Below are 20,131 nucleotides of genomic sequence, written 5' to 3'. Positions count from 1 at the left end.
CTGCTCTTAACTATGGAAAATCGGAAGCTTCAGCAAAAAGTGGCTATATTGGAGAATTTTAGCAAAAGAATAACATAGTAGGTCTTAAAGAAGGTGTGGAGGAACAAGATCCAATTGGCTTTTTAATGAAATGGATACCTGAAGTACTGGGCCAAATTAATTTTGATCACCCTATAGAGATTGAAAGAGCACATAGCTATCAGACCAAAACCACTTCAAATCAGAATCCACACTCTGTGCTAATTAAATTTCTTCGATATCCAGACAGAGAGAAGATTTTGACTCTAGAGGCAAGAAGGCCCACTTGAGTCTATTGGGTGTAAAGCGCTAATTTATTTTATATATACAAAACAAGAAGCATATTTAACCCTTTTAAGAAGATTCTTTGGGGTACAAGGATATCAATTTGTATTGTGTCACCCTGCAACATTTTTCTTGCCTGGATGTGAACATAAGTTCTTTTCGAGCTTTGTCCAAGCAGAAGAATTTGTGCTAAATCTTCGAAGAACTCAGGTGGAATGAGGAATCAGAAGAACAGTTTTTATCAATATGTCTTGAAACCTGGCAGTTTCAAACAGAACTGAATAATCTAGAATACTCCTTACTTGTTTTTTTCTTGTTGATTTTTGAATTTTTCTATGTCTGTATTAAATGATCAAAGATTAATATACCAGGAGGATTGGGGAGGAGGTGGGTTTCTGACTCCTACTGTATCATGTGGGTTATTGTGACCTTGGTCACAACCCGTAAAATAAAAGGAGTTAGTGTTGGGTATTATTATTTAACCAACACTTACTGGGGGGGATTTTATTTTGTTTATATATAGTTATAAATGAAGTAACATGTATGCTCTAGAAGTAAATCTGTTTTCTTTTTTCTATCTGGATTGCTCGAGAAAGTGCATGCCAATACATTGGGTATTGTAAGAGTTGAGGGAGGAGGAGTCACAGGCGGAGGAAGGAGTGGTTTATTAAGATGAGTAACATAATGAAATTTTTAAATTTTAATGTTAATGGGTTAAATGAATAGGTGAAAAGAAAGAATATTAGCACATATTAAGAAAATGGGAGTAGACCTAGCTTTTTTGCAATAAACACGTTTAATTGAGAAATAACATTTGAGGTTAAAGAGAGACTGGATTGGATATGTAGTAGCTTCTTCATTCAACTTCAAGGCAAAGGGATTGGCAATTTTGGTGCGAAAAAATCTTACAATTAAAATACAAAATGCGGTAATTAATCCTGTAGGGAGAAACGTGATAGAACATTGTCAAATTTTTTCGGAACTGTGGACTCTTTTAAATCTCTATGCACCAAATGTGGGGATGAAAAATTTCTACAGGAATCGTTTTTGAATTTAGCAGAGGCACAATAAAATATTTTAATAGGAGGAGATTTTAATTTTTGTTTGGATCCAATTGTAGATAGAACTTCTAGAGAAATGACAAGAGCTAAAACAGCAAAAGCTACATTGGTATTAATGATGGACTTGAATTTCATCGATGCGTGGAGAAGAATTCTCCCCAGAGAAAGGGATTACTCTTTTTATTCAAATAGACATGATTCTTATTCCAGAATGGATTTATTTTTAATTTCAACACAATTACAAAGTAGGATATTATATGCAGAATATAAAGCGATAATTTTACCTGATCATTCACCTCTATTAATGACGATTGTAATGCCTGACAAAGAGAAATTAGTTTATAGATAGAGATTGAATTCATTATTATTAAAAAGAATTTCAGGATTTTGAGAAGAAATAGTGATTCTGTGAAGTAAACGAATTCCGTGAATGATAAATTTGTAATATGGAGTGCTTTGAAAGCATATTTAAGAGATCAAAATGGCTAACGAACATGACGACAGCTCAGACTCTGCGGTCGCCAATGACCTTCATCCCAGGTGACTATCCGCATGGTGCGAAACAGCGGGAACACAGCCCAGTCAAAGATCGGCGATGCCATGACGTCACTCCCAAAGTCAGCAGTGAGGAGTAAATATAAGCAAAGCTGCCAGTGCAATCAACTTTCTACTTTTGTGTGTGTGTTTCCACACTTTGTGGTAGTGTGCACGCTATAGTATGTCGCCTAAGATGCCTTTGATTCAAAATTATCTTGTACGTTTTTCAAAGGACAATTGTTTTTTAATTACTTGGTTAAGTAACGGTATTAAAAATGTACAAGACCAACTAATGCCATTTGAAAAATTGAGGAATAAATATGGAATACCTCGTAATACTCTTTTTTTGTTATTTTCAATTGAGAGCATATTTAAGGGAAAATTTAGGTCTAGAGATGCGGCTACCCATTTGTAGTGAGGTGGAAACTTATTAGGAGAGAGGAAAAATACTAAGAAATTTATTTCTGCAATTAATCTTTTATTGTAAGCAGGAACTACAGGTAGTCCCCGACTTACGACTGTAATGGGGACTAAACGATTAGTTGTAACTCTGATTTGGTAGTAAGTCGGGGAACGGGGATCTTGGGCTGCCAATGGGGAACAGGAACTTCGGGCTGCCATGGGGAGCAGGGACTTCGGGTTGCCACAGGGAGCGGGGACTACTGTATACAGTACTTTCAATACAAAATATGTATTTGTATAGTTTTAATAAAGATTTTTAAAAAAAATTACTCTTATGTGTGGATAGATGTAACTTGCGTAGGTTGGAAGTTGATGATTACCTGTATTAAACGAGGAGTGCATAAATCTAGATGGAAATGGGAGTTAGATTTGAATAATGAGTGAAGTTGGTTGGATCCTTGTGAAGATTGTATGACAAATACTATTAACGTAAGATATAGATTAATTCAGTATAATTTTATACATCAGTTATATTTGATGCCACAAAAATGAAATAGAATGAAATTAGGTTTGTCAGATCAATGTTTTAGATGTGGTGAAGAGATAGGCACTTTTTTGCATTCAACTTGGTCATGCTCCAAGGAAACACCTTTTTGGGTGAATTTAGGAAACTTTTTAGAACATGTTACAAGCACTGCATTTCCATTAAACCCAGATTTATTCCTATTTGGGGAATATAGAAGGAACAAGACAAGTTGAAGTTATCAATATATTAAATGAAATTTGTTAAAATAGCATTAGCAGTAGCAAGGAAACATATTGCAGTGACTTTGGAAATCAGATTCACATTTGGGTATGGGAAGACGAATACATAAATTCAAAGCTGAGTCCTTTCAAGAAAATGACATATAATTTGAAAAATAAGTATGATATATTTTTTTCAAACTTGGAGCCCCAATATGCAAATTCTAGGTATAAATATGTAGAAATTTTCTTCTAGCCTCTTAAGACCTGTGTCTACCTTCTTCCTTAAATTGATCATGTGAACTTTGTTGAAGTCCAGTGTTTTGGGGAGCGATACTCTGAGCAATCCATCTTTTTCTTTTTTTTATTTTATTTTTATTTTATTTTTACATATATATATATTTTTTTTGGGGGTGAGGGGTTGGGAGAGGGAGTGAAGGGGAGGGGTTATAACCATCATGAATGAAATTCTCCTCAATTTAAACATTCATTGTTTTGTATAATGATTTACTAATTACATGTACAGAAAATTTTTAAATCAAATATTCAAAAAAATCAGACTTTTAAATTGGAAGTAGTTTTATTTACTTAAGGCAAACTCTGAAAAGGAAGATGTCTGATTCAACCTTCCCGGAAGCTGCTGCCTCGTGCTGTTCTGGCTTCTGTGCCCGACTCTTCCTGTCTGATGGTCATGAGTTAGTAGTGACTCATTCAGTTCCTTGATGGAAGTCTGCAGCAGAACTTTCAGAGCCAGCAGATGGCAGCATTCTCATCTTGGCTTGTAACTGAGGACAAATAAGAATGTCACAGTCAGCAAAACAACACATGTCATTCAATACTGGAGCCTGACTATATATTTATAAATGCGCATCATATATAATGGGCATGGATTAAAAATATGCCAGCAAATCACTGTATCCTGTTAACCATTAGAATCACAATGCCAGGCTTCGGCTTAATTGCAAATGAAAATTTGGAGAGAATTGATCATTTTCTTGTGTCCATTGACCAAAGTCTGAATGATTGCATCGACTGACAATGTGCACAGTGAGCCGACATCATGAACCATGCACAGGCTGCCCTTGAGGCCAGAGCAGGCAGAAGATGCTATGTTCTGTCACATGCTCTGTCCTTGGATGTAAGATGGAGCTTCTGGGTGCCATCCATTTCAATTCCCCTCGGCATGTCTGTCCTTGGTCTCGTCTATTGCAAGGTGAGGCTAGAGGATAAGATGAGTGGCAATGTATCAAGTTCTATGTGGGGAGCCTAAAGCCCAGCAGTGTGAAAATTTAATTATCCATTTTCAGGTAAATCCCTGCTCAGATCCTGTTTCAACCTGTCTTTTAGCTGCTCCTATTCTCACTTTTCACTCAAACCTTCCTTGTACCCCCCCACCCACCAATGGTCTTCTCCCTTTCCTGCCTCTCCCACCTTCTGTCCAGTACCCCAGCACCTCTTAGTCTCCCTCCAGCCCTTGCTATTTCCCTTTCTGCTTTCATCTCAAAAGGATCCTGACCCAAAACCCTGAATGATCATTTCTACCCATGGATGCTGAATGATCATTTCTACCCATGGATGGATGCTGAATGATCATTTCTACCCATGGATGCTGCATGACCTCCTGAGTGTTCCTTATGAATCAATTACCTTCTGAAATAATTGACTCACACCGAGGGCAGTATGATAGCACTGTCATAGCTTTATTCCTTAGCCTAATGCTTGCAGGGAAGAAACAGTTTTTAAGCCTGAAGGTTGATGCTTACACACTCTTAAACCTTTTCCCTGATGGGAGAAGGGAGGGAGGGAGTGTCTGAACTGTGATGGGTTTTTCGGTATATTCACTGCCTTTCTTGGGCAGCTGGAGATGTAAATGGAGTCCTTGGAGGAGTGGAAAGTTTGCTTTATGTTCTGAGCTGCATTCAGTACCCTTTTGTAGCTTCTTCCGATCTTGAGCTGAGCAGATCCCATACCATGCTGTGATGCATCTGATTGTACCAGTGCAACCTGACGAAACAGTGTCATCCAGTCCATGATGCAGAATAGTGCAAAACATGCGTACATACTTAATACACATATAAACTATACATGTACGCAGTACGTATGGACATATATTAAAATAAATATTCTTAATAAATAGTAGAGATGCGGAGAGATGTTTTAGCAGTAATTCCATCTAATTTTACAGATTCGGCACTGGAACAGGCTCTTCCAGCCCACGAGCCTGTGCTGCCCCAAATAACCCAGGTGACCACCCACCTCTGGAGCACCCAGAGGAAAACCACATAGACACAGGGAGAGCAGACCGACATCACTGGATTTGAACCTGGGTCGCTGGCGCGGTAATAAAGATGTGCTAACTGCTATGTTGACCATGCCATCCAGGTTGTTAAGGGATGGGGGAACAACGAACGTACTTAGACTTCTGAGAAAGTCAAGGAGTTGACGCGCTTTCTTTACCGTCCTGTCAACATACTTGTCCCAGGTCACGTCAATGTATCTCATTGGACATTTATTCTGAAGAACTTGAAGCTATCTACTCTTTCAATTTAGTGCCATTAATGTGGACGTGGATCTGGTCTCTGCTCCCTCTCCTGATGTCAGTGATTATCTCCTTATTGATGTTGGGAGAGAGGTTGCTCGCTTGTCACCAGGCCACTAGTTTTTTCTTGTATTTCATCTCATTGTTATTTGATGCCAGAACCATTACGATGGTAAAGTCGGCTGTCTTGGAGTTGGATCAGTAGTTAGCTGTATAGTCGTAGATGTAGAGGGAATATAGTGGGGAATTGCGTACACTTCAGAGGAGTGTCGGTGTTGATTGTGGTGGTGGAGGGGATGTTCCCCATCCTCACTGATTGTGGTCTGTTTATCAGGATAGGAATGTGTATGAAATGATAAAAGCAAAGCCTTGCACCGGTTTCATCTGTGCTTAACACTTTCAAAATAAAAAATAAATATAGAAATGTGTGGGAGATCAGGAGGAGGTCTGGTTAAGGTTCATTCAAATCTCTTCACATATCCTGCCTGACTCACTGAATGTTTGTTTTCAAAACTACACTGTCAACCACCTTCTGCTTTGGCAACCATTGCCCCTTCTGAATTCCTGGAGCTGAATTTTGTAGGTGTTCTCACCAAATGCCCAATGGTCCTGGAAACTGGAGATGAAGTCTGCTGAGGAGCCTCAGCAATGAGCAGGTCAGAGGACTTTGCAGGTGCTGGCATCTGACTCCCCTTCACTAACTCCCCCACTCTTTCTCAAGGCCGTGTTATCAAGTTCCAGTGACTGATGTTGAGCTGCATTGTGGGTTGTGGAATGATAATGAGTACCTGCGAATCTGGCTTAGATGAGATACTGAAGAATCAGGTGTGGAAAGCATTCCTGTACATTTCTGAACCATAGAACATTACAGTAGAGAAACAGGCCCCTTTGGCAGTTCTAGTCTATGCCAAACAATTTTTCTGCCTAATCCCACTGACCTGCACCCAATCCTTACCTCTTCCAATGAAGAGGTTTACTCTCAGAATGGAGATGAGACTCAAACCTGATGACCACATTACTGTAAGCTGCTTGGAATTGATTTTCTTGCAAATCATTTTCTTTGTAGCTGTTCTTCCAGCAACTTCCTGGACTAATTTCCTTAATCAGCTGTTTCCATTTCCTCCACACTTTAGCAGACTATTTTGTGAGCTAACTGAATTTGCTTCTTTGAGCTAGTTCCCAGCTTGTGCTTGCTAGAGTTATGGTCAATAAATGCTCTGTTCTGTTATGTAGTTCTCAGAACTATTTTCTCACAGAGTGCAGTTTAGTGGAGTGATTTGGCTCTTTCTGAACCAGCTCTTCTTTTCCAAAAGCATTTCAGATTTATTGTCAGAGTACGTACATAACATAACATCACATACAATCCTGAGATTCCTTTTTCCTGTGGGCGTGGCAGACCACTATTAATTGGTAGTGGAAAAGTAAACTGTACGTAGCATTAAACATGTAAACAAACAAATGTAAACAAACTGCAATACAGAGAGAACTAAAAGAAAATCAATAAAGTGTACAAGTTGGAGTCCTTAGATGAGTCTCTGATTGAGTTTCTCATTGAGGAGTCTGATGGTGGAGGGGTAGCAGCTGTTCCTGAACATGGTGTTCTGAGTTTTGTGGCGCCTAGACCTCTTTCCTGATGGCAGCAGTGAGAATAGAACATGTGCTGAGTGGTGAAGGTCTTTGATGATTTCTGCTGCTCTGCGACTGCAGTACTCCCAGTAGATGTGTTCATAGTGGGGAGGGTTTGCTTGTGATGTCTTGGACTGTGTCCACTACCTTTTGGAGGGCTTCATGCTCAGGGGTATTGGTGTTTCCATACCAGACCGTGATGCAGACGGTCAGCACACTTTACACCACACCTCTGTAGAAATTTGCCAGGTTTTCTCATGTCATACTAAACTTCTGCAAACTCCAGAGGAAGTAGAAGCATTAACATTCTTTCTTCACGATGCCATTAGTGTGTTGGGTCCAGGAAAGATCCTTCAAGATAGTGACTCCCAAGAACTTAAATTTGCTCACCTTCTCCACCCCTGATCCCCCAATGACCACTGGATTGTAAACCTCCGGCTTTCCTTTCCTGAAGTCAACAATCAGCTCTTTAGTTTTGGTAACATTGAATGCAAGGCTCTTGTTGGTGCAGCATTCAGCCAAGTTTTCAATCAATCTCCATCCTGTGTGCTGACTCATGCCCTTTCTTTATTTAACCCACTACTGTGATATCATCATGTGATAACATAATAAAAAAGAGTGCTCATTTATTATTGCACTGAGACATTGTTCCATTATATTTAATGATCTATGTTTGGTTCTTGTTGATGGGATAAAATTTATAGGTTTATATTTTAGCATTTTCTACTGCCTTGTGATTTGTTTGTTTAATGTATTAATGTTGGTTCTTGCATACTTCTGAATTTCTTCCTCATACTCTTTATGATACGGTTTGGTATTACACGTCTGTGGTCCTTTATAAACAGCATCTTCCTGCAGCAGTGGTGCACAACATTTGGGTCTAGTGTTCCTAAAAGAGTGGTGAAAATCCTGCATGCCTCTGCTCTCCCATCCCCCCCTTGCATGTGCTGGAAACTTGGTCTCAGTGCTGGTTGCTGATCAATGAGATCCAGTGGAGAACAAGGTTTTTGCTCTGAAAATTGCAAACTGCTCCCAGGTTAAAGCTGTCCAGGTTAAAGCTGTCCAGGTTAAAGCTGTCCAGGTTAAAGCTGTCCAGGTTAAAGCTGCATCCAGGTTAAAGCTGTCCCCAAAGGTGCTGAAAATCTCACTCATTAGAAAAGAATAATCATACTGCTAAAACAAAAAAAAAATGAAAAGAACTAACGATACTATAAAAGCAGAAACTCTGGGAAAGAAAACCAATAATCGTAGTGATCTTAATATTTAAAAAATGATTTTGAATTTGCCAATCTCCGTCAGAACCATTCCTCTCCATTAAGTAAATGGGGCTGTGGAAATTCTGTCAGGTCCACACCATTATAGGTTTAGGACCGGAATTTACAGTGTATCTACTAGGAAACTCTTAAAAAGTTGGAGCCCAGCTCTTGGCCGCTGTCCAGCATTGAAGAGTGATCAAAGTAAATGCATTGAAGACTTGTCACAAAACGTGCGACTTCCTCCCTTGCCCGAGCATCGTGGATTGTGGAGGCGATGTCCTCCATGTAAGTAGATGATGCATGATAAGCAAAATGCTGCAATGCTGGAAAACAAGTGTTGGTATTGCTCAGCAGGTCTGGTAGCATCAGTGGGGGTGACCTTTCATCTGAGGGAGAACTCTCCATAAAGGTTGAGCTCTAAGTATTTTGGAAAAAAAACACCATTTGGCTACCTTGTTGGAGCTCCAAAAGTCTCCTGTTACAGAATAAATAGTTGGAATGCAGTCAGTTTAATCAACAGCATGTTTGAGTAATGCTATTACAATGAAAATAATGAGTTTAATGTGATCAAAGATTTGGAGAAAGGAATGCAAAATGAAACCTGCAGTATGCTTCATTCCTCACTAAATTTACCGTTGTGTAGATGGCCTTTATGATTATATTCCGTTTTGTTTTGCTGTCTATTTTTTTCCAGCTAAACGTGGTCTAACGTTTTCTCATTTACTTGGTCATTTCAGGCAATTTTTCTTCCTGTCCTATTGAATGATTTTGGAGCAGATCAGTTCAGGGTACCCTTCTTCCTTTGTATTTACACTTTGGACTAAACTACCTGCAGAAGCAGGAAAAAAGACTGCAGTAAGAAAAGACAGGATGAAGCATATGGGATCTGATTCTGCCGAATAGATCGGCGTGCAAAGTCAATTTCTCTCGCACATGTCCATGCTTTTCAATATTTTCCTTCTTTGGATTTTAATTTGTCAGCTCACTGTTCTCTGCTTTCTCTTTCAGCTGGCTGTGTTGAAGCAGGAGAGAATGTTACCAATACGACGTACGTCTTTTCCAGGAAAAATCTGAAACGGTAGGGGGCTTGCCTATCATTGAAATGATGGATGTTCACCTGAAACCTGTGACGCAACCCTATAAATACTTCTGTCTTATTTAAAGGCCCATTGCTCACCTGCCTTGCCCTGCCAAGGCAACGTTGGCTGTTCGATGCTGCCCGACGTTCTTTGAGCTAAGGCAACTTAATTCAGAAGGTGAGTTTTCTCGAGCACAAAACATGAACAGACAAGATCTCATTCTGGATAATACAGTCTTGTTATAATTGTTTATTTTTTAGTTATCTCACTGGGTAATTTTCCTCCTTATGCAGTCCAATGCATATTTTATTTTACGGAATGTAATCTGATAATTTTCATTGACTTATAATGCATGTACATGGGGTATTACCAAGTTATTTTACTTATAGCATCACGAGGATTAAAAACTAATTAACAAAAGCACATCACAAATTATTCAGCTCTCCTAATTTTTCAGCATGAGTCTATCTGATATCTCCTGCCCCTTGTTTGGCTTACTAACTTCTTTGCATTAGTACTAGATTTCCCAATATAATCTGTACCAGCTACTCCAAGCAATATCGAATATACATATGAATTGAGAGCAGGAAAAGGTCACTTGCCCCCTTGAAACTGCTTGACTGTCTGATAAGATAATGGCTAAGATGATTGTAACCTTCTCTGCATTACTCTATCTGTAGTAAGCTCTCACTCCTTATCAAGAATCTCTCTACCTCTGTCTTAAAAATATTCAAGGACTTTGCTTCCACCACCCTGAGGAAGAAAATTCCAAAAATTTATAGCCCTCTGAGAACAAAAGCCTTTATCTCATCAGTAAAAAAAAAGTGATTCTCCTATGGACATCTCCACATCCACCCTGACAAAACTTTGGTTCTTGTGTGTTTCAGTCAAACAAAGCCCAAACCTATCGAGACCAATATTTCCTGGCAAGGTCATCTCCCAATCTAGGTATTAGTCATGTGATCCTCTGACCTGCCTCCAATGCAATTACATCCTTTTCAATGAGACCAAAGTTGTATACCCCTGCAAACTATGCAAAAAGCCAGGCAATAAAGTCAAGAACTAATACAATTTTTTGTTTATTCATTTTAAAGGCCCTATTATCAGAACCAGGTATTAGGTGTGGAAAAAAGTGGGTCTTTTTCTTGTACCACATTGGCTAAGAGTTTTCAGCAGTTTCTGTGTTTATCTGTATTTTTTTGAGATGGATAATGGATTTTTATTTGCAGTTTTTACCCCCCCCCCCTCACAAATCTTTCCTTACTTTAAAACTGGAATAATTTATGTTCTCTTTCCTCAACAAAATTTTTAAAATCATATTTTTCATATTCAGATGAGTCGACCAAGAAAATGAACATGTTGAATCTACCATATCGACTGGTATTCGCTGTGGCTTCAGAAGATTCTGTTCTTTTGTATGACACCCAACAGTCGCTACCCTTTGGCTATATTGCAAACATCCATTATCACACCCTGAGTGATATAACGTGGTAAAGAAATGTTTACTGCAGTACTGACATATTTGATTTTTTTGTCGTGTCCTAATGCACATCATGTGATCACAAGGTGTGATTTGTATATGTAAGGATTATCAGATTATTTAATCCCTTTCTCCTATTTTCACAAGTAGGAACAAATACCTGGCCTTCACCTGTCTAACTTGATCAACCTTGATGAAGATTTGTTGCATGTTATTTCCTATGAGCTTCTGCAGTTCTAAACATTTTTGACTATTTAATAATGACTGCATATTCATTTGGTGCCACTTAAAGCTTGCAGATGTTCTATCAGCATTTCCACAATGTTTAAAGACCGACTGCTTATTTGGTTATAAACCCCAAATCATCTTTGCAACTCGTGATTAACTTGGGCTTTATAGCTCTGAATTTTTATCCCTCGTGCTCTGGCTCTGTTACTGTCGTTCAAGCTTGGCTTGATTTCGGTAAACCTACTGGTACTTTATAAAATCTCTTTAAAAACTGTGTTGTAAGAAAATAAGGAAGTCATTAGATCATGAAAAAAATACACAGCTGCTTTTGAATTTTCTGTTGTGCTCAACTTTTGTTGAGGATTCTATGTTCTTGATTGTTTTGTGCAATTGATGGTAATTAATATAATTTCAAAGGAAATTATAATTTTGTTCAGAAAATAAATCTCAGGCATTTTAATGGTAAACTTAGAATATGCTTTGTAAGGTCGGCATGGTTGGCATAACATTTGGCGCAACACCATTACAGCACCAGCAATTGGGACCGGGATTCGAATCCCGCGCTGTTATAAGGAGTTTGTACCTTCTCCCCGTGTCTGTGTGAGTTTTCCATGGAGTCTCTGGTTTCCTCCCACAGTTCAAAATGCACTGGTGGTGAAGGTTAATTGGGTATAAATTGGGTGGTATGGACTCTTGGGCTGAAGTGGCCTGTTACTGTGCTGAATATGTTCACTTGTAGCCACTGAAAACGCAGTGGTAGCTGACGAATGTGAAATAACAACACACGCACAGTTTCAGGTAAATCAGAACTTGTTTACTCGAGTGACGAGCACATTTTTTTAAATCACTGAACCACGCACACCATGTTATTAAGTTATGACACTTTTGGGAGTTTTGTAGTCTACCTATAGTGCTGCTACCTGGCCCCCCCCACCTCCCCCCCGCCCGCCCCAGAACTGGCACTATCATCTGGTAGTTTTTTGGGAGGTCAACCCGTATCGGACTGCTGGCTGTTGAATAAGGGCAGTTTTGTCAACATGGGCAGGTTTGAGCCTGCCAATTATGAATGACAGAGGCTGCCCGGTAGTGTCCAAGATGCAGTTTGACCCTGTATGGTCCCTCGTATGGCACCTGCAAGGGCTGTCCATGTGTTCCTCTACGTATGGACACATATTCAGTTTGTGTACAAAAGAAACATATTTGCCATATGATGATTGCGATACAGGAGATAATTTGCCTTACGGGTATCCCTTAGTCTGCTCAGCAGCTCTTCATCTTTACTGATCCATGTGGAACGAATTCCCATGGGACCACCAAAGGCTCACTGTATACAAACTCTTTTGGAGTTGTCCAAATGCCAAGCAACACCCATCTGTCCAGTTGGGACCGCCAAATGGGCCATTAAGACTGATTTAAGGTGACGATGCAATTGTTCAAATATCCTGTTGGACTGCGGGTGATAGGCGCTTGTATGATGAAGCCTAGAGCCAAACATTCGAGATAAGGCCGTCCATAACGAAGATGTAAATTGATGTGAAGTGATGTGTGCCAGGTAGGCCGAAGCGACCCACCCAGGAATTAAGAAAAGCTCATGCACAAGACTTCATAGAAGCATCGGCCACGGGGATTGCCTCAGGCCATCTCTTAAACCTATCGATCACTGTGAAGATATAGCAGCAGCCTCATTAAACTGGAATTGGTCCCACAATGTCCACATGGACATGATCGAAGAGGCCAGTTACCAGTGGGAAAGGTTTTAGCGGTGTTTTCACATGCTGATGGATTTTGACTTTTTGACAAGCCACACAAGATCTGGCCATTTGCGTGATGTCTTTCTTCAGACAATGCCAAACAAATCTGTCTGAAATCATACGCATGGTTGATCTGATGGATAGATGAGAAAGACCATGTACAGGATCAAAATGCAAAATCTCCACGAAGCTGGAACCACTGGCCGTGGATGTCCTGATGACATGCCGCAAAAGAGCCTCTTGCCGTCAGCATTGATTTGCACATCCTCCCATTGTAGGTTGGTTATCGAGGTGCGATATGACACCTTCTCACTGTCTTGTGCTAGGGCAGCGACGAGAGCCGTGTAGTCAATACCGTGGTCCACAGCTGATACCTCGAACGCAACTGAACGGGAAAGTGCATGTCTTTTCCCGAAACGTGCATTATTCTGGTAGAGAATTCCAAAATTAAGGATAACTGCCGCTGTTGTCGAGCTGACGAGGGCTTTGACACCTTTGAAAATGCGAACGTGGTGTTGTGTCTGCCTTCCAGAAAGTAACAGAAGTGATGAATGGACAAATATATGGCTAGGAGCTCTTTATCAAAGGTGCTGTATTTTTTTTCTCAGCTTCACGGAGGTGACAGCTAAAGAATGCCAAATGCTTCCATTGTCGATCGACATACTTGTGGAGACCGCCTCCTATGGCCACATCAGACATGTCTGTTGAAAGGGTGGTGGCTGTGTTTAGGACTGGATAACTGAGCACAGTTGTTTGAGCTAATATTTCCTTTGTCTTTATGAAAGGATTTGACTTTCATCTGTCCACTGAATAGATTTGGCATCACCAGACAGCAGATAGAACAGAGGCTTCATAACGTGGGCCGCTGCTGGAAGGAATCGATGATAAAAATGAACCTGCCCAAGAACTCTTGCAGACCTTTACCAGTGGTTGTCTGGAATATTCAGTAATGACGTCGATCTTGGAAGATAGTGGAACCTCGCCCTTGTCGGTGATTGTATGGACTGTTGTCCGAAAACACATTTATCTGGATTGGTGGTCAATCCAAATTCTCGCAGACGTCTAAAGAGTGTATGCAGATGATCCATGTGTTCTTCTTTAGTTTTGCTGGTGTCTAATATGTCATCTAGGTAAATTAAGATGTTGTCCATGCCATGCCCTATTGTGTCCATAACTCGCTGAAAGGTCTGAGCTGTATTTTTTAACCCAAAAGGCATACGTAAAAATTTGAATCTGAAAGGGGTAATTATTGCCATTTTTGGGATATTGTTTGGTTCCACTGGCACCTGGTGATATCCGTACACAAAGTCTACTTTTGAAAAGATTTTTGCCCCGTGCAGATACACTGAAAAATCTTGAATGTGGGGAATAGGGTAGCGATCTGGTATAGTGGTATTGTTAATGCATCTATAATCTCCACTCTCCAGTGCGTTTTTGGACTAAATGTAATGGAGATGCCCATGGGCTGTCGAACCTGTGAAAAATTCCCAGCTCTTACATTTTGTGGAATTTTTGTTTAGCTAATTCCAGTTACTCCAGAGGCAAGTGACGTGCCTTAGCATGAATGGGAGGGCCTTTGGTAGAAATACTTCATGTTTCATGGTGGCGGTCGAAAACTGCAGAGTTGTATTTTCAGGAAATTTCTACAAGTCTGGAGAACTTATCAACAGTCTTGCACAGGGCTTGAAGGCATAGTGTAGGAACATACAATTCTGCCAGGCGAATAGTTTGAAAGGTAGAACTATCCACCAGCTGACACCCTTATAAATCAATCATAAACGAATGAGCTCTAAGGAAATCGGCCCTGAGTAGCAGTCGTGACACTGCCGCTATAATAAAAGGCCATGTGTAAATGTTCCGTTCGAACTGATAATGTGTATCAAAACTGGTTACTGGAAAAACACTAACCTCCAATCCTGTGTCCACCAAAAATTTATGTTGGGATAGCTGATCCCATACATAGAGAAGGCTCGTAGATTTTCAGCGAACTGTCGCAGCCATTAACTTTTCCCAGAACACACAGGGTGGCAGGCGCCTATGTGCATTGACTCCCCAATGTTGTTGGTAAAAACACCAGGTGGAAGTGTCGACAGGCTGTCTGCTTGACTTGAGACATTGCCTCGTTATAGGAGCTGGTGTGTTGAGAGCATTGGCTTTGGAAGTAGTGTCAACAACGGAGGTGCTGGGTGCTACAGCTGTGATGCAGTGACTGTCTGAAGACCTTTTGGTGTGTGTGGTTTTTTTTGCCAGCCACAGGACATCTGCCTCTGTAGCTACTGCCCTGGGGACTTCAAAAGAACTCTGTGATAATAATGTCTTCTGGCATCCTCTCCAGGAAGACTGTTCGAATAATCTCTAGCTGTTGGCCAGATGCCAACAAGCATGTCATCCATTAGTTCGGACGGGGTGCAGTCACCCAAATCCTCCATATGTAACAGTCTGGCGGCCCTCTCTCTGTGGGACATGCCGTAAATTCATAGCAGGAGCACTTTTAGGGTAGCTCCGCTAAATTGCACAGGTCATTACCAACTTGCTTGGCAGTTGGTCCAAGGCACTGACGAAGTGATAATAGCAAGTCACGTCCACCTCAATCTTCCTGAAGTGAAATTTTGCCTCAGCCTGTTGAACCATAGCTTTGGTTCCACCAACCAGAAGGGATGTTGCTTAACAGCAACAGATGCAGTATCCATATGGACCAAAAGCTCGTTTTAGAACCTGTTGGGGGTCATCATTTGTAGCCACTGAAAATGTAGTGGTGGCTGATGAACGTGAAATAATGACACACACAAATGCAGGTAAATCAGAACTCGTTTACTCAAGTCACGTGCATATTCTTTTAAAACAATGAATCACACGCTGCATGTCATGATGTCCCATGCTGATTCTCTGGACTTCTGGGAGTTGTCGTCTATAGCACCGCTACACATTTCTTTATAGACATAGCTTGAACTTGTAGAAAAACACAAAAGCTGCAGATGCTGGAATCTTGAGCAAACAAAGAATAGCTGGAGGAACTCAACAAGTCAGACAGTATCCATGGATAGAAATGGTCGCTCAGTGTTTCAGGATTGCACCTTTTCTTAAGACTCTTAATATAGGGTACAGTTTGGAAATGTTGACGACCATTTCTGGCCATGGATGCTGTCTGACCTGCTGAGTTCCTCCAACTATTTAGTTTGCCTAAAATTGTATGCTTCCCAATAAACTTGCATTAGTCTTGATGAAATGTTGACTGACCGTTTCTCTTCATAGATACTGCTTGAACTATTGAGTCCCTCTAGCTTCTCTTTGGTCAAGATCCCAGCATCTATAGTTTCAGTGTTTCTCGAATTTGTGTTCATATTTGAATATTGTAACCAGCCTCAGTAGTAAATATTCTAACCCACATTAGACAGTGCACCATATGCCGTGTTGGAAGTGCAGGCCGTCTCCTTCAAGAAACTCGTTACCCTTGGGTGACGTGCTGCAGGGTTTTAGTCACTGTGTAAGTCCACCCCTACATCTATTATATTTTAAATTCAGATAGACACCATAGTAACAGGCCCATGAGCACATGCCACTCAATTAACTTCAAACCCCCAGTGCGTTTTGAACGGTGGGAAGAAACTGAGCTCTTGGAGAAAATCCAGTGCCACCCCAGTGGTGAAAATTGCTAGAAGGTGGAGAGTGAATCCTGTGCCTCATCACTAATGTTTCAGCTCCCAAAACCATGTGCTGTTACACTATGTGCTCCCCACTCTCTTGAGGCAAGTGAATTTGGAAATTTAATGGAGAATTTCAGAATAAAACTACTCTAAAGACTAATTTGGATCATAGAGTTCTACAGTACAGAAACAGACCCTTCAGCCCAACTAGTCCATGCTGACCAAGCTGGTCCCCATTTGCCTGTGTTCAGCCTGTATCCCTCTAAACATTTCCTATCCATGTTCCTGTCTAAATATTTAAATGTAACAATTGTTCTGCCCCTGGCAGTTTATTCAACACACCTACCAGCCTCAGGGTGAAGAAAATGCCCCTTCAATAAATACTGGGGTTGTAGGTCAATCGAGAATAATTGGGCAGCATAGGCTCATGGGGCAGAAGGGCCTGTTACAGTGCTGTACTTCTAAAATTAAATTTAAAAAGTAAATCTTTTCCCTCTCACTTTAAATCTTTGCTCTCTAGTTTTTGACTCTCCTACCCTGGAACAAAGGCTTTTGGCCTTACCTGTGTACCTCATGATTGTATAACTCATCTATATAGTCCCCCTCTTTAGCCTCCTTTGCTCCAGGGAAAATTGTCCTAACTTATCTAGCCTCTCCTTATAATTCAAGCCTTCCAGTCTTAGTAATGTTCCTGCAAATCTTTTCAGTACCTTCTCCATCTTTTTTGTTTTTTTCAGTCAACACAAAACTATTTATTTGAGCTTTATATTCATCTCATCCCGGGCTCCACAGGACAGGGTGGTGACATCACTATGGATTTGCCACCGATCCGAGGAGCTGGCAGGTTTAACTTTTTTTTTTTTTTAAATTTTTTATTTTTCACACCATAAATCACAATAGCCATGATATACACTTTTTCTTTTCCACACATTTACAGTGAGTACCTTCTCCATCTTAATGTTATCTTTTCAACAGTTGGGTGATGAATACAGTGCCCACTACTCCCAAGTGTCATCTCACCAACATCTTGTACTGTTGTAACATGTCAACCCTGGGGTCATGTGTCTGGGTGTATGTTTATTTTGTGAATTTCTATCAAGTTAATATTGTTAACATAAGTTTCCCATCTGTTCCCTCTTCCACCCTCCTTGTACTTCTTCAGAAGGGACAGCCTGCTAACATAACTTTCAAATTCATTTAACTAGGTCAAGAGATGGGACCTACCTCACCATATCATCCACAGACGGGTACTGCTCCTTCATCACATTTGGGAAAAGTGAGCTGGGCATACCTCTGAAAGAAAAGCCAGTGCTGTCTGTGCAAACTCCTGGCAATGTGGAGAGGAAAACGAAGAAGGGACAAGCAAGCAGGATGACTCCTCAAACTCCAAAGCAGACAGAGTGCAGTACGACCAATAGGAATGCGGAGCAAAGTGACGGAAGAACCCCTGCTCAGCTGAAGACGCCCAATGCAGCTGCAAAAGTATCTCCCAGTGCTTCTCTTGCTGCCAAAACTTCCCCAACCTCAGTGGATACAAAATCTCCACAGTCTGCCACACAGGGTAGCAAGAGCTCGCAATCCAGGAGGATCACATTGAACACATTAGAAGCTTGGAGTAAACCCAGGAACAGCCTGGGGCCCAGGTAAAGCTGAACCCTGCCTGTGCTGACATTTTACATTGCTCATGTAGTTCCCTTGCCTCTATTTTCAAATGCTCACTCATAGATTTCCAGCAGATGAAAGGTAACATGTACATATGCAAAAAAAAAAGGTGCTGGAAAGGTGAAATAATAATAGAAATGCTGGCAGTCCTCTGTAGGACTGTAATCCTTGTAGAGAGCGAGAAACAGTTTACATTTTGGATTCATTAGCTTTCAGCGTACTGTGTTCAATTCCCATTTCCTAATGGTAGGAACAAGGGAAGCCAAGGCTTGTAATGTGGAGGTACTCCCAACTCTACAGGTGGAATGAGATTTGAAAATTCCATTTTTTTTTCATGGCTGGTCTAATAGGCAGATTTAATTCCATGGTTTTGTGTCTTATTCACCAGGTTAGACAGTTCTAGAACTAGAGGGGAAAGTCTGTAAATGCTGGGATCAAGTGCAAAGCACAAAAAGCGAGAGAAACTCAGCAGGTCACACATTACCCATAGGAAGTAAAAGGGAACCAATGTTTCGAGCCCAGCCCTTCATCAGGCATCTGGTAAAACTGGTGCAAGTCTCAATACAAAGGTGAGGAGAGGAAATGTGGGAGGGAGAGGGAAGAGAACAGGCTTTCAGGTAAGACTTTCGACAAAAGGACAGACATATCTGTGAGTCCCATGACTATGTCTTTGACTTGGAGAAAGTGGGAGGGGCCAAAAAAGAAGTTATTAAGGGGAGTAGATTCTGCCAGGGGAAGGGCATTGGTTTAAGTTGGAAGGGGAGAGATTTAAGAGGTGTATAACTTTTTCCCAGAAAGTGGTCCTCATTTGGAATGAGAAGCAGGTACAGTTACAACATTCAAAAGAATATTTGAACAGATCATTGATGGGAAGGCTTTGGAAGGACAAGGGCCAAATGGAGGCAAATGTAAGAAACCCAATGTGGTCAGCATGGGCAAGTTTATCCAAAGTGCCTGTTCCGTGCTGTGACCCCAGTGGGCTGGTTTTGTTCCTGCTGACCACTTGTGTTGGTATTGAAGGAATATATATACATGCAGGGAAGTTCACTGAAGTTGAAGATCAGCCGTAAGTGTATGGAACAGTGGATCAGACAGAGGGCGGAGTTGCTTACTACTGCTAGTTATGTTCACGCTAAACGTTGAGGCTGCTGGAAGGAGGTGACGACCGTGAAGTTTTCAGTAAGAGCACAAATCCAAAATGGTGCCATGAGCGGCAACTACTTGGATAGCACGCAAAACTTAAGATTTGCTCCGCAATGGTACACATGCCAAAAAAACAATAAATCGGAATCTACCAGAGATCAAGAGTGTGCTACCATCCACCATTGACCTTTGAGATGGTCACTGGCTCTTGATCAACTCTGTGCCACCCACACATGCAGAGCAAATGATGCAGAGACTGCCCCTTGCTGTTCCTTGGGAAGAGGATTGCAGGATTCCATGCCACAGGCAGCAGCCTGTGTGTTGGCTCAACAGTGCCCTCCATAATGTTTGAGACAGACACTTTTTTTCCTTTATTTGCCCCTGTGCTCCACAGTTTTAAATTTATAATCAAGCAATTCACATGTCGTTAAAGTGCACATTCCAGATTTTATTCCAGGTTATTTGTACACATTTTGGTTTGACCATGTAGAAATTGCAGCCCTCATTTGAGGGCACCATAATATTTGGGACATTTGGCTTCACAGGTGTTTGTGATTACTCCGGTATGTTTAATTGCCTTATTGGTGCAGGTCTAAGAGAGCTCAGCTTGCTTTACAGCTTTTGATTACCTTTGGAGTCTGTAGTTGCCATTTTTCAATACAAGGACCAGAATTAT

The 20,131-nt window shown here is 40.9% G+C and overlaps 1 protein-coding gene across 3 annotated transcripts in view; it reads left to right on the top strand.

Annotated features, from left to right (window-relative positions):
- The window catches only part of chaf1b (chromatin assembly factor 1, subunit B), a 60,268-nt gene that overhangs the window by 28,167 nt on the left and 11,970 nt on the right, over positions 1 to 20,131 (top strand). For all 3 annotated transcript variants that reach the window (XM_069888956.1, XM_069888955.1, XM_069888954.1), the window contains exons 9-12: positions 9,477 to 9,546; positions 9,633 to 9,724; positions 10,881 to 11,037; positions 17,856 to 18,293. In XM_069888956.1, coding sequence (XP_069745057.1) covers positions 9,477 to 9,546; positions 9,633 to 9,724; positions 10,881 to 11,037; positions 17,856 to 18,293 — 757 coding nt within the window. The remainder of the gene's footprint in view (positions 1 to 9,476; positions 9,547 to 9,632; positions 9,725 to 10,880; positions 11,038 to 17,855; positions 18,294 to 20,131) is intronic.

The sequence above is a fragment of the Narcine bancroftii genome, chromosome 7 (assembly GCF_036971445.1).
Source record: "Narcine bancroftii isolate sNarBan1 chromosome 7, sNarBan1.hap1, whole genome shotgun sequence".
NCBI classification, from domain to species: Eukaryota; Metazoa; Chordata; class Chondrichthyes; order Torpediniformes; family Narcinidae; genus Narcine; species Narcine bancroftii.
The sequence above is the reverse complement of the archived record's forward strand: the minus strand, read 5'-3'. Positions and strand labels throughout refer to the sequence as shown.